General features: G+C 45.0%; 1 protein-coding gene across 3 annotated transcripts; it reads left to right on the top strand.

Moving 5' to 3' along the window:
• Nucleotides 1-5,074: 5,074 nt before the first annotated feature.
• Nucleotides 5,075-15,029, top strand: spata2l (spermatogenesis associated 2-like). Of its 3 annotated transcripts, none has more exons than XM_047354209.1 (4): nt 5,075-5,222; nt 8,695-9,059; nt 9,143-9,436; nt 13,826-15,029. In XM_047354209.1, exons 2-4 carry the CDS (start codon nt 8,697-8,699, stop codon nt 14,732-14,734), a joined length of 1,566 nt encoding a protein of 521 aa, XP_047210165.1. In that variant the 5' UTR covers nt 5,075-5,222; nt 8,695-8,696; the 3' UTR covers nt 14,735-15,029. The 3 variants fall into 3 exon arrangements, with proteins under 3 accessions (XP_047210165.1, XP_047210149.1, XP_047210156.1); XM_047354193.1 differs by having other exon boundaries at nt 5,091-5,291; nt 8,661-9,059; XM_047354200.1 differs by having other exon boundaries at nt 5,094-5,291.

The following is a 15,029-nucleotide window of genomic DNA, read 5'->3' as shown; positions in this document are numbered from 1 at the left end:
TGCTTATTATTTTTGGCCTGTTATTGTAATTATAAAAGATACTTATGATACTTTACAAGCTCCGTAGGTTACATCAAGCTTCATGTGTATAAATTATTTGAATTACAGCAAATATTGAATAAATCTGATGAATACGAACATTTTGATAACGTCCTGATTGTCTGAGTTTGGACCAGTTCGACCCGACCTGGCCTACTTGTACATCAGATTATCCATGCACATACATAAATACGTGATAATAAACCTCTGAGATACATAATTAGTCAGCCACCTTATAAATTTCTCATGAATAAATTACATTTTTTCGCCAGTCATACTGTGGGGTTTGTGCTGAGGTTACAGCAGGAGGAACAGTCCCATCTAGTGGAGAGAGATACTTCCTCCACCACAGAGAAGTGGTGAGGACCTAAACATGATTTGATCTCAGCTTAAATAAACGCAGGTGTTTTGGGTGAAACATTTTGAACTTCAGGCTGATAAAAATAAGACGATGAGATCTCAGTTCTCTCAGTTACTGATCTGTTCATTGCTCTCCTTCTCTGTCCAGAACACACCTTTGCCTCTCCAGGATCTCCTTCATCTGCTCCCCACTCTCACCGAGATCACAACGAAGTCTGTAAATAATACACTGCCTGTGGGCTCCTTCCTGACCTCATCAGAAAACGAATCATTCCTCATAATACAGAAATGGTCTCAGAACTGATCCATAACATATTCTCATTCCCTTTGACCCATCACTCCTACCCCACTCCTCACCACTATCTCACTGTGTCTGCATATGCCCAAAACTGACATATTTCTCCTCCACACTTGACTTCTTCATACATTACCACAGCTCCTATCTTAGGACCCTATCAAACGGTTTCTCTACATCAACAGACTTGTCAGCTTCTTAATTATTCTAAACCAACACTAAGAGCAAATCTCAAGTGGTCTTTCTCAACATGAAACCATGCTGCTAAATTTGATATATGCTTAGAAAATGTCCACATTTTGTCCTCTTCCAACATCAAACTTCAAGGTGTTCTATTAGGACACAAACTAGAGTAGAGCTGTGATATGGAATTAAAATAATTCAGTCAGTCATTTTCTACCGCTTCTTCCATAGTGGGTCGCGGGGAAGCTGGTGCCTATCTCCAGCAATCTATGGGCGAGAGGCAGGGTTCACCCTGGACAGGTCGCCAGTCCATCACAGGGCAGTTTAGAGAGTCCAATTAACCTAACAGGCATGTCTTTGGACTGTGGGAGGAAGCCGGAGTACCTGGTGAGATCCCACGTATGCACAAGGAGAACATGCAAACTCCATGCAGAAAGACCCCTGGTCGGGAATTGAACCCAGGACCTTCTTGCTGCAAGGCAACAGTGCTACCAAATGCGCCACCGTGAAAATAATTCATGGTTTTCAAAATATTTTACTAATGAAAATCTGAAAAGTGTGGTGTGCATTTGTATTCAGCCCCTCTGAGTCAGTACTTAGTAGAACCACCTTTGTGATGGGCTGCAGGTCAGACTTCCTCCTCCAGACGCCAAGGATCACTTTTTGCTCTTAGAGGTGTTGACGACCAGGTCCCATATTCCCAAAGAATCGTGAGCCCAAAAGTGACTCCTAACCCTGAGGAGATGTTAGTGAGGAGGACCTTTAGTGAACCTAAGAGTGTCTGAAGCAGAGAAGATGAAGGAAAGACAGAGAGAAAGGAGAGATCTTCTCCTCCAATGAACAACAGTGAATGAATAAAACGGTACCAGCTCCATGGTGCAGAGATCCACCTCCTAAACAGTCGAGTTAATGAGAACAGAAACTTCTAGAACAATCATATAATTATTAATATAGAGATAAGATTAACTTTATCATCCCTCTAGGAGGAAATTAAATAGTTTCAGCAGCAGGACAGGTTAAAGGTCAACCTCTAGTAAGATGATATTAGGAAGGATCAATAAATACTAGAAACAATAATTAATAACCATGAATAAAAAGGGAACAAAACTACAAACAATATAATAGAGAATTATTTAAATATTTACAGACTGTAAAATGCTTTAAAAAATACATTTAGAAAAAATATAGATATAAATAGAAAGTGTCTCCAACAGTCCAGTAATCTGAGCTCTATATCCAGAGCAGGAAGATGTTCCCACCGTGATCCCAGGACCAAATCTACCTTTAACACTCCACACCTGGCAACGGGGTCAACCACACCTAGCAACGGGGTCAACCACACCTAGAAACGGGGTCAACCACACCTGGAAACGGGGTCAACCACACCTAGCAATAGGGTCAACCACACCTGGCAATAGGGTCAACCACACCTAGAAACGGGGTCAACCACACCTAGCAACGGGGTCAACCACACCTAGAAACAAGGTCAACCACACCTGGCAACGGGGTCAACCACACCTAGCAATAGGGTCAACCACACCTGGCAATAGGGTCAACCACACCTAGAAACGGGGTCAACCACACCTAGCAACGGGGTCAACCACACCTAGAAACGAGGTCAACCACACCTGGCAACGGGGTCAACCACACCTAGCAATAGGGTCAACCACACCTGGCAATAGGGTCAACCACACCTAGAAACGGGGTCAACCACACCTAGCAATGGTGTCAACCACACCTGGCAATAGGGTCAACCACACCTGGCAATAGGGTCAACCACACCTAGCAACGGAGTCAACCACACCTAGCAACGGGGTCAACCACACCTAGCAACGGTGTCAACCACACCTAGCAAGGGGTCAACCACACCTGGCAACGGGGTCAACCACACCTAGCAACGGTGTCAACCACACCTGGCAATAGGGTCAACCACACCTGGCAATAGGGTCAACCACACCTAGCAACGGAGTCAACCACACCTAGCAATGGGGTCAACCACACCTAGCAATGGGGTCAACCACACCTAGCAACGGAGTCAACCACACCTAGCAATGGGGTCAACCACACCTAGCAATAGGGTCAACCACACCTAGCAACGGAGTCAACCACACCTAGCAATGGAGTCAACCACACCTAGCAATGGGGTCAACCACACCTAGCAACGGTGTCAACCACACCTAGCAATGCGGTCAACCACACCTAGCAACGGTGTCAACCACACCTAGCAAGGGGTCAACCACACCTGGCAACGGGGTCAACCACACCTAGCAACGGTGTCAACCACACCTAGCAACGGGGTCAACCACACCTAGCAACGGAGTCAATCACTCCTAGCAACGGGGTCAACCACACCTGGCAACGGGGTCAACCACACCTGGCAATAGGGTCAACCACACCTGGCAATAGGGTCAACCACACCTAGCAACGGGGTCAACCACACCTAGCAATGGGGTCAACCACACCTAGCAATGGTGTCAACCACACCTAGCAAGGGGTCAACCACACCTGGCAACGGGGTCAACCACACCTAGCAACGGTGTCAACCACACCTAGCAACGGGGTCAACCACACCTAGCAACGGGGTCAACCACACCTAGCAACGGAGTCAATCACTCCTAGCAACGGGGTCAACCACACCTGGCAACGGGGTCAACCACACCTGGCAATAGGGTCAACCACACCTGGCAACAGGGTCAACCACACCTGGCAATAGGGTCAACCACACCTGGCAACAGGGTCAACCACACCTGGCAATAGGGTCAACCACACCTAGCAACGGGGTCAATCACTCCTAGCAACGGTGTCAACCACACCTGGCAATAGGGTCAACCACACCTGGCAATAGGGTCAACCACACCTAGCAACGGAGTCAACCACACCTAGCAACGGGGTCAACCACACCTAGCAACGGTGTCAACCACACCTAGCAAGGGGTCAACCACACCTGGCAACGGGGTCAACCACACCTAGCAACGGTGTCAACCACACCTGGCAATAGGGTCAACCACACCTGGCAATAGGGTCAACCACACCTAGCAACGGAGTCAACCACACCTAGCAACGGGGTCAACCACACCTAGCAACGGTGTCAACCACACCTAGCAAGGGGTCAACCACACCTGGCAACGGGGTCAACCACACCTAGCAACGGTGTCAACCACACCTGGCAATAGGGTCAACCACACCTGGCAACAGGGTCAACCACACCTGGCAATAGGGTCAACCACACCTAGCAACGGGGTCAATCACTCCTAGCAACGGTGTCAACCACACCTGGCAATAGGGTCAACCACACCTAGCAACGGAGTCAACCACACCTAGCAACGGGGTCAACCACACCTAGCAACGGTGTCAACCACACCTAGCAAGGGGTCAACCACACCTGGCAACGGGGTCAACCACACCTAGCAACGGTGTCAACCACACCTGGCAATAGGGTCAACCACACCTGGCAATAGGGTCAACCACACCTGGCAATAGGGTCAACCACACCTAGCAACGGAGTCAACCACACCTAGCAATGGGGTCAACCACACCTAGCAACGGTGTCAACCACACCTAGCAAGGGGTCAACCACACCTGGCAACGGGGTCAACCACACCTAGCAACGGTGTCAACCACACCTAGCAACGGGGTCAACCACACCTAGCAACGGGGTCAACCACACCTAGCAATGGAGTCAATCACTCCTAGCAACGGGGTCAACCACACCTAGCAACGGGGTCAACCACACCTGGCAACGGGGTCAACCACACCTGGCAATAGGGTCAACCACACCTGGCAACAGGGTCAACCACACCTGGCAATAGGGTCAACCACACCTGGCAACAGGGTCAACCACACCTGGCAATAGCGTCAGAGCTTGGAGGATACGGGCCCTGGTTTGTACAGTCCACCACTAATAGCTTTCCTATGGAGAGATTCTTTTACCCGAGCTGTGAATCCCTGCTGCTCCTCCAGACCTCTGTTACCTCTTGGCTGCTTCTCTGATTAATGCTCTCCTTGTCTGGAGGTTGTTTGTTCACTAATACTCTGTCAAATCTCTGGGAACAGATGCATTTATACTCAGCTGGACTCTGTTATGCTGAAGGATTTTGGATGCACTGGATTTTATTTAGGAGTATCAAAGTTAAGGTTTATGCCTTTGGTGTATGCGGGGTACTCCGGTGATCATACCAAGCGCTCCCTGCTGGGAAATAACCGAAGCATGTGACAGTGTTTACCTCATCAGTGAGGAAGGAGGCCGCCCCTCCTCCTCCTCCTCACCAGGTTCACGGAAATGTAGTTTTCTTTTTTTTTTTTTTTTTTTTTTACCACCAAACATCTGAAAAAGGTCCATTCGCAGGTGAGGTTCTGCATCTTCTGTTTGTTTGGACCCACATCCGAACTGTTCGCCTCCAGTTTATTGTGCGAGGTAAGGTTAGCATCACTTAAACAAGATTTCTTTGAGAAAAGGGAAAATGTGTTTGTCTTGATAATTAATCAAAGCCCAGGCGACGTCAAACCTGAGCCTTAACTTCTTGTGAGCAGGCAAGAACCGAGCTTTTATTCGGGGAGGGTCCAACGGAGGAACAAACTTTCCTTTGGATCGAATGTAGAACTTTAAACGGCGCCGAAGTTAGCCTCCGATTCGGTGATTTGTTAAAGGCTATTTGACAGTTTCAAGGCATCCATTCTGATCATCTGCAGGTTCAAATCTAATCAAACCTTGACTAAATTATTCTATTGATTTATTAAAACGCTGATCACGGTTTGTAAACTATTTGATCTATAAATACACAACGAAGAGAAAAGTAGATGTTTTTCAGCCATTAAACGCTTTAGATAGGGTTGTCCTGACCCAGGTTAAACTGGTTAAACTGGTCATTATTTTGCACTGATTAGAGGCTCTTTCAGAAGCAGTTTGTGACACTGGGTTGAATGGTAACTTCTCGATGGTAACTTGACGATGTTAAGGTTGCAAACCAAGACCAAAAGCCAGAACAGAACCTGCACCATAAACTGATATGATATCAGGCCCAGGATGTGTTGATACCAGCAAGTCTCTTTGCTGCTGGTTTTGCTCCAGTGTGGATTTCTGCTCCTGTTTGCAGTTTCAAGACGTCCTGATGATAACCTGGAATATTATTTGTCTATTAAGTTTAGGTTTCTGTTAACATAATCCCGGTTTATTGCTGAAGTTTAGGTTTGATTTGCCTGAAGAGGAGCAGAAAAACAAAACTCAACAAAAAGTCTGTTAGTTCATGTTTACTCTGTACTGGTCCAAAAATAGGAAATAGTTTTAAATATGAATTTTAGCATTTAACTGAAATGTGTACTTGAAAAATAATGCTGCCTATAATATTGTGTTTCACAACAATGTGACCTTTTGTTTGAATTAAAGGGTTTAACTCATTTATTTTAACTTAAAATCCAGATCATATCTGATCTGTCAAAGTAGGAAATTAATGGCACCAAAAAAGGATTTTTTTATGCTTAAAATCACACATTCCAAGGTAAATAATCTGTAATCAGATCTTTAAGGTTTTGATCAGATTTTGAACCAGAGCTGGTTTTAAAGGAACATCCTTTAAAACAGGGAAATAACCCTTTACTGAAGCTCCCAGTCAGAAGCTAGCTTCAGCGCCGTCAACTCTTCCTGTTTATTTAAACGACGTGAAATTCCTGAAATCAGCCGAAATTTCCAACTTATTTGTAATTTTTCTCATGAAACATTTTGTGACAGAAACGCTCTAGTAAGAACAGCAGAAATGTCCCATTTTCCCCAGAAACACTTAAAAAAGAAACTTTATTGGCTGTTGGTGTAAACATGGCTAAGCTAATGCTAACTTCAGCAAACATTATCTCTGAATTCTGATTAAAGTTGTTCCCTGACAGATTATTAAAGTTGTTCCCTGACAGATTATTAAAGTTGTTCCCTGACAGATAATTAAAGTTGTTCCCTGACAGATAATTAAAGTTGTTCCCTGACAGATTATTAAAGTTGTTCCCTGACAGATAATTAAAGTTGTTCCCTGACAGATAATTAAAGTTGTTCCCTGACAGATTATTAAAGTTGTTCCCTGACAGATTATTAAAGTTGTTCCCTGACAGATAATTAAAGTTGTTCCCTGACAGATAATTAAAGTTGTTCCCTGACAGATTATTAAAGTTGTTCCCTGACAGATTATTAAAGTTGTTCCCTGACAGATTATTAAAGTTGTTCCCTGACAGATTATTAAAGTTGTTCCCTGACAGATAATTAAAGTTGTTCCCTGACAGATAATTAAAGTTGTTCCCTGACAGATTATTAAAGTTGTTCCCTGACAGATTATTAAAGTTGTTCCCTGACAGATTATTAAAGTTGTTCCCTGACAGATTATTAAAGTTGTTCCCTGACAGATTATTAAAGTTGTTCCCTGACAGATTATTAAAGTTGTTCCCTGACAGATAATTAAAGTTGTTCCCTGACAGATAATTAAAGTTGTTCCCTGACAGATTATTAAAGTTGTTCCCTGACAGATTATTAAAGTTGTTCCCTGACAGATTATTAAAGTTGTTCCCTGACAGATTATTAAAGTTGTTCCCTGACAGATAATTAAAGTTGTTCCCTGACAGATTATTAAAGTTGTTCCCTGACAGATTATTAAAGTTGTTCCCTGACAGATTATTAAAGTTGTTCCCTGACAGATTATTAAAGTTGTTCCCTGACAGATTATTAAAGTTGTTCCCTGACAGATTATTAAAGTTGTTCCCTGACAGATTATTAAAGTTGTTCCCTGACAGATTATTAAAGTTGTTCCCTGACAGATTATTAAAGTTGTTCCCTGACAGATTATTAAAGTTGTTCCCTGACAGATTATTAAAGTTGTTCCCTGACAGATTATTAAAGTTGTTCCCTGACAGATTATTAAAGTTGTTCCCTGACAGATTATCTGTTGGTAATCTGGCAGCTTTAAATTGAGCTTCTGGTTTTATGTTCCTTATCTCTGAATTAATCTCCTATAAACTTTTAGCAGCCAAAGCTAATATGTTTATGTCACATCCTGAAGACAGCTCAGTAAACTGGAAACTTTGGGACCAGAGCAACAGAAAGTAGAGTGGAAGGAAAATAAATCCTGGTTTTCAACAGTTTTACAAATTAAAACATAAAAAATGTGGTCTGCCTTTATTCAGCCACCTTTTAATTCAAACACCTCTAAATAAAATTAAAATGTCACTTATTGTGACACTGTTCTCTATTTATCTACAGTCAAGAGTGCACCCTTATCAGTCTCCTAAGTCCCTCCGAAGTCTCCTTATCAGCAACCAGAGTCCACTGTGTGTGATTTAATATGAGTCTAACTGCAGATGTTCTGGTTCTGACCTCAAAGGGTCCCCAATCCCAGCATCATGAAGACCAAGGACCACAGCAGACAGGTCAGGGAGGAAGTTCTGGTTCAGTTCAAAGCAGGTTTAGGCTCTACAAGAACTTCTCAAGCTTTGAACATCTCCGGGAGCTCAACCCATCATCTGAACATGGAGAGAGGATTGACCACCTGCAGACCTACCAGGACATGGACATCCACCTAGATTGACAGGCTGGGCAAGGAGAACAGTAATCAGTATAAAAATGTTAAAAACCATGAATTACCTTCCTTCCACCTCATGACGCATAAATTCCCAGTAAAATACTCTGTAGTCTGTGGTTGTACTGGAACAAAGTGTGAAAAAGTTCAAGGGTGTGAATACATTTCCCACCTCCTGTATGAGGTAATGTGACCTTGTCTGTTCCTTGATCCTTCCTGTTATTTTTTGATTTAAGATCTTGTTTTTCTGTCCTCATTCATGGATGTCAGAGATGAGCGCCCTGCGACAGAGAGCCACCGACCTGGTGAGATATTATGATCACGTCTTGGAGCAGCAAATCATGGGACGGGGCTCCTGTCTGGCCTGCAAGGATGGGAAACTGTGGATGAAGGTGGAAGGGCTTCTGAAGGACTCGGATCCCCAAGAGATGCACTGTCTTGGTCTGGATCCTCTCAGGGTGATGGAGGAGTCGTTGGAAGCAGCTGCAGCATCAGCTTCGTCAGCAGCAGCCTACAGTAGGAGAAGCAAAGCCAGACCCGGGCTTCAGGGCCTCGCGAAAGCCTTTGAGGTTCTGGAGCAGGCAGCGTTGAATCTGTATCTGGGTCCCTGGAGGGGGGAGTACAAAGTCATCAAGGTAGTCAAAAAAATAAATGAATCAGTAACTTTATTTCTGCTCAGAATTTAATATTTTCTATCTGTTTTACCTTCCTTTGTCAGATGTACTCAGGAACCTTCACTCACTACATTACACCGGTGCTCTCCATGCCTCAAACTGAGAAACTGTTTGGCCTGTTAGGGTACCAGCCCAGCCCGTCTCGGCCTGAGGAGCTCTGCCTTCGGTCGCCCAAAGTTGAGCCTGCTTCTCTGGAAGACCTCCTGCGTTTGTCTTGTGCCTTCCTTGTAGCCCGCTGTGAGTGTCTCCTTCTTCTGTCCGCCCTGGGGAAGCACGGTGGAGACGCCCGGTGGGAGCTGAGTGTGGTGAGGGGGAGACAGAGAGGACACAGCCTGCAGGTATGTCTGCTCGTTATTAACCTCATCAGTCAGTAGATGATGGTGCGACGTCAGTAACGCCTGCTTCTGCTTCCAGGCTGTCAGGAGTTTCTGACTGTCAGCCCGGATTACAAAGAATGGACCGGGCTATATTAGAACCGTCCAGTCGTTTTAAATAGCTGTCATCTAATGTCCTTAAATAGTTTTTACTTTAAAGTCAGCTTTAAGGAATGAGTTTGTAATTTTGTTGGAAAGTCTTTGAATCAAACCTACGGAGGGGTCCGTTAGGTGTCTCACGCCGGTGCTGTCAAGTAGTTTTAACCTACTCTAATTTCTTGACATTTGCCTCCAGGAGCCCAACCTTCTTGGTCCTAAATGGTCTTCTTCAACATTTCTTCAAACTTCTTTTAAGGTTTTCTTTTGTATTTGGCAGATTTTTGGTCATTTTCATTTGATTCCTTACCCAACAGAACATTTTAGTAAAAGATTATGAAAGTGAAGTGGAAGAAGAACATATTTATAACTGATGAGAAATGTCTGAACGTCATGCTTCTGGGAAGAAATTGAGCAAAGACTTCAAAACAGGACCTGAGAGATGAATCGTCTTCAGCTGATCATGTAGTCTGTGTTACGTTTTCAGCCAACAGTTCTTTGAGAAGCACTGATTTTCTGTGTATGAAATCTTGTTTTCATACATCCAAGTCCAGGGATGGGAACAGTTCTGATTCTCTAAAAAACACGATTCAGCCAATTCAGCCAGATGGTAACTCTAGAGGAGCCGCAGAGATCTACAGCTCAGGTGAAACAATCTGTCTACAGGACAAGTGTTAGTTGTGTTCTCCATTAATCTAGTCTTTATGGAAGATTAGCAAGAAGAAAAACATTGTTGGAAGAAAGTCAGCAGAAATCCTATTAAGTTTCTCACCAGCCACGTAGGAGACGCAGGAAGAGCTCAGATCAGAGGAGACCAGAACTGAACTATTCTGGTCAACGTGAAGCTGTGGGGGAAAACTAACACTGCGTATCACCCTGAACATTATCCCCATGGTGAAACATGGTGGTGGCAGCATCATGTTGTCAGAATGTTTTTCTTCAGCAGGGACAGGGAAGCTGGTCACAGTGGATAAGAAGATGGATGGTGCTAAAATCAGCACAATCCTGTTAGACGCTGCAGAAGACTGGAGACTGGGGTGGAGGTTCACCTTCCTGCTGGACCTCCACCTCTCCAAGCAAGGAGGCCTACAAATCTGATCCAGTTAAACCAGTTTTGTCTGGTGGAATGGGCCAAAAAATATTGTGAGGAGCCTGTGGACCCAAAACATCTGACCCATGTCAGATCATTTAAAGGCAAATCTGCCAAAGTGTTACAGGGGAGAAAAATGTGTGAATTCAATAAAAGCAACTGAGAAATGAAGATAGAACAATTCAGTTAAAATCAAAGCTAACGATAAGAAGAAAGTCCTCTAGTCAGGGTCTGTGAGAGGTAACAGTGTAGAAATGGAGTCCAGTCGAGGGGGTACGGATGGGTAGGAGATGCTCTCTGAAGACCTGGGACTTCAAGAGTTCCCTGAAAATAGACAGGGACCATTTGTAAAGGTTTCACAGAGACCAGTTAGGAGGAGGTTGCAGTAATCAAGGCGGGGGATGACCATAGACTAGCACTACCATGACCAGTACTAGAACCTGGGTGCCATGTTGTTTCAGGTATGGCTTCATTTTGTTTAACAATGTGAAGTGTCACAGTCCAGAGGCAGCATGAACTTTAAAGGTCACCTGGTCATCGATCATGACACTTAAGTTTCTATCTACCTTTTGATGGAGCAGGAGATACAGAATCAGTTTTGGTTTTGATGCAGATATTTTAGGATATGGTCGGTGTGGCTGGGACAAAAAATCTGTTTTAGAAAGGTTTAGTTTACCTAAGATAAAAGTAGTGTGGCAGTGTGTCCTGTCTGAATCTAAAGGATAAACGGATAAAAGCCTAAACAGTTTATGTGCAGGGTGTGTGGGGTCTGCAGAGATTTTAGCAGCTCTTTTACTGACCCTTGACCTGTATAAGTCCTGGATGGAGGGAAGGTCAGCTCTGATTATTCTCTCTGCAGTCCTGATTATTCGTTGCAGTCTGGACCTGTCCTGTTTTGTGGATGATCCAAACCACACTGAGATGGATGAAGACAGGACAGACTGAATGATGGCAGTGGAGAAGATGACCAACAGCTCCTGTGGAAGGTTGATCTTCTTGAGTTTCCTCAGGAAGTACAGTCTCTGCTGGACCTTCTTCAGAACAGTGTCTATGTGTGAAGACCATCTCAGGTCCTCAGAGATGGTGGTTCCTAAGAACCTGAAGTGGTCCACGGCCGATACAGCGTTGTTGAAGATGGTGAGAGGGGTGTATGGGGGTGGTGTTCTCCGAAAGTCCACCACCATTTCCACAGTCTTGAGTGGGCTGAGTTCCAGGTAGTTCTGACCGCACCAGTGTACCAGCCGATCCACCTGCTGTCTGTATGCAGACTCATCACCGTCCTGGATCAGTACAATAACAGTGGTGTCATCTGCAACCTTCAGGAGTTTCACGGACGAGTCCGATGAGGTGCAGTCATTGGTGTACAGAGAGAGAAGAGGAGTGGGGATAGAACACACCCCTGGGGGGCACCAGTACTTATTGATCTGGATCAGGAGAAGATGCTCCCCAGTCTCACCTGCTGCTGTCAGTCCATCAGGAAGCTGTTGATCCACTGACAGGTGGAGGCTGGGACGTTGAGCTGGGTGAACTTCTGGTGGAGGATGTCTGGTATGATGGTGTTGAAGGTGGAGCTGAAGTCTACAAACAGGATCCTGGCGTACGTCCCTGGGTGGTCGAGGTGTTGCAGGATGAAGTGTAGACCTAAGTTAACAGCATCATCTGCTGACCTGTTTGCTCAGTAAGCAAACTGCAGGGGGTCCAGCAGGAGGCCTGTGATGTCTTTCAGGTGCTTCAACACCAGTTATTTAATCCTACGATGGTGGGTTTCTTGTGTACTGGGATGATGGTGGAGCATTTGAAGCAGCAGGGAACCTCACACAGCTCCAGTGACTTGTTGAAGATCTCAGTGAAGATGGGGCAAGTTGGTCAACGCAGGCTGTCAGGTATGATGGAGAGACATCATCAGGTTCTGAGGCCTTCTTTGGTTTCAGGTGCTGAAAGATCCTGTTTACATCTTCCTCTGAGATTCTTAGTGCAGGCAGGGGGTCTGAAGGTAGGAGGTGGTTGGTGTACAGCAAGAAGTAGTGTCTGAATGGGATGTGGATGAGTTGGGTTGAGGTGTAAACTGCTGCTTTTCATACCTGCAGTAGAAGCCATTCAACTGGTTTGCCAGGTGAGGATTCTGCTCAGGGTTGGAGGAAGGTCTCCTGTAGGCAGTCAGGTTTTTTGTACCATTCCAAGCAGCAGAAACATCTCCATGTGAAATTGTGACATTTCCTCTTACGTCAGGTTTGTTATTCCTTTCCATAAATCCAGATAGTGATCTAATGTACAAGTCATCATCCACATACATACAAGTGCATATTTGGTTTGGTGTCTCAAAGGGCTTTTTCCATCCGTCCGTCCACTGTCTTCTGCTTATCCGAGATTGGGTCGCGGAGGTAGCAGGTACATCCAGTGGGTTCTGGGTCTTTCCCAGGGTCTCCTCCCAGTGGAATGTACCTGGAAAACCTCCTAAGGGATGCACCAGGAGAGTGATCAGATGCCTGATCCAGCTCCCTTGACTCCATTCCAAGTAGATGATGGAGCTCTTCACCCAATCTCTGGGTACAGCTACGCTACGGGGAAAAGCTCATTTCGGCTGCTTGTATCTGGGGTCTCATTCTTTTGATCGTGACCTTAGGTGACGCACAGGTAAACTTAGAGCTTTGCTTTTTGGCTCAGTTCTTTCTTCACTATAGCAGACCAAATTTAGAGGAGCTCACGCATCGCGGCCGCTACACCCTCAGCAGAATATGCCGCTAGTAATTAACACACCTAGCTGCCACCCGAGGGTGTTTTATTCAGAAAAGTGCTCCAATATTACTTCTTGCTTTGACGACTGGAAAAATTGCCTGTTGTGATTTCAAGATTTGTAGGTTGTTTGGGTTCTAAAATATAACTGGCCCTTGCAAAGCTTCAAGGAAGTTTGGCTTCGTTCAGGCAAAATGTAAAGTAACTCGAGACTTTTCCAAAGGACTGGAGTTTAATTGCTGACCTAAGGTATTTGTGTATAAGTATTCTGAATGTTCTTGTTATCATTAGTTATCTAAGGCACCACAGCAGGTCCTTGGACATTGTTGGTTCATATATGCGAGCTTTTCTTTAGCTACTTTAAACAGTTATGAACAGAAATGAGTGACTAGTACCACAAATCTACTGAAAGCTCATTGTGTGTCTTTTGACAGGTTGCCCTTGACAACACTGAGATACAACTTGCAGTCAAGCAGCCTGCAGGGACGGAGCTGATTGATGGAGATATTGATATTTACAGAGAGGAGCAGGTTAATGGTGGGCAGAAGGAGCTTTTAAGTGACGATGAGGACCCGTCTTCTTTCAGACCATTTCAAGACAAAACAATGCTTGGTGCTCAAAGACGCAGAAACAGGCCACCATCAACACTGCTGGTGGCAGACACTAAAAAAATCTCCTCAGCCAATAGGAGTGCAAGCAAAACGTCATATGAAAAGCCAAGGTTTGATGAGATGAGCTCACAGCAGATTGAGCTGCCCCAGCTGGACATGGCTAAGTCTGATGCCAATGACCGCTGCAGTTGCCTTCATGCTCCTACTCTTCCTCTTCAGCACTGCTTTGACTGCGACGCCTTTCATGCCATCACCTGTGCTCGTCTTGCTGATTGCAGTGTAAGCCACCACAAAGTAGAAAAAGCTGGCAGCCCTCTGGAGACAATGAAAGAGTTGGTTGAGAAGTCACCACAGAGCAGAAACCTTAGAGCTTCCGATGGTCTCAGCAGCAGCCACCCCAGTATACCCGCCTTGGTTGCCCACGATGATGCCAATTCAGAAAGCCCAGTGATGCAACCAATCAGCTACCACTGTGAGCCTGCTAAGGTGGACCCCCGGCTCCTGTGTCACACCTGTAACGTCTTTCACAGCAGTTCCTGCGTAGAAGGGAAATTGTGCTTGACAAGACATAAAACGAGCCGGCTTGGAATGTGCTCCTGTGGAAAGTATTGCTCTAGAAAGCCCTTGGTTCTGTGCCACTACTGTGGAAGTGAGTATTGTAGCCAGTGCTGGTACAAAAATCCTGTTTCATGCATCTGTGGGCAAACATTCGATTTGTCCACATCTGTTTGATTCGTTTTTTGAGAAGTTCTGCACTAATGAGGTACATTTGGCTAAATCACAGTGCCTTAAATCTGCTAACGGGAAACATGGGATTCTTAGAAAGCAACATTGTTGCCTCACTGGTTTTCCTCTTTCTGCTAAACTATTAACTAATGGTTGCCATGTATTCTGCCTTTTGAAATGGGTTTGTGTTGTTTACAGTGTGTGCTTCTGGGTCACTTCACTGTAGCTTAAGGCATGGCACAACAGTCTGTTCTTCCGTTTGTTGTTTGCACATCGTCTGGAGTAAAAAGGGTCATCTCAC

Source organism: Girardinichthys multiradiatus, chromosome 2, assembly GCF_021462225.1.
Source record: "Girardinichthys multiradiatus isolate DD_20200921_A chromosome 2, DD_fGirMul_XY1, whole genome shotgun sequence".
NCBI classification, from domain to species: Eukaryota; Metazoa; Chordata; class Actinopteri; order Cyprinodontiformes; family Goodeidae; genus Girardinichthys; species Girardinichthys multiradiatus.
The sequence above is the reverse complement of the archived record's forward strand: the minus strand, read 5'-3'. Positions and strand labels throughout refer to the sequence as shown.

Bases quoted from the DNA above. Each gene is read 5' to 3' on its own strand.
- spata2l (XM_047354193.1), top strand. From the start codon at position 8,688: ATGTCAGAGATGAGCGCCCTGCGACAGAGAGCCACCGACCTGGTGAGA. The intron at 9,060-9,142 runs GTAGTCAAAAAA...TTCCTTTGTCAG, and splicing joins GGGAGTACAAAGTCATCAAG to ATGTACTCAGGAACCTTCAC. The intron at 9,437-13,825 runs GTATGTCTGCTC...GTCTTTTGACAG, and splicing joins AGAGAGGACACAGCCTGCAG to GTTGCCCTTGACAACACTGA.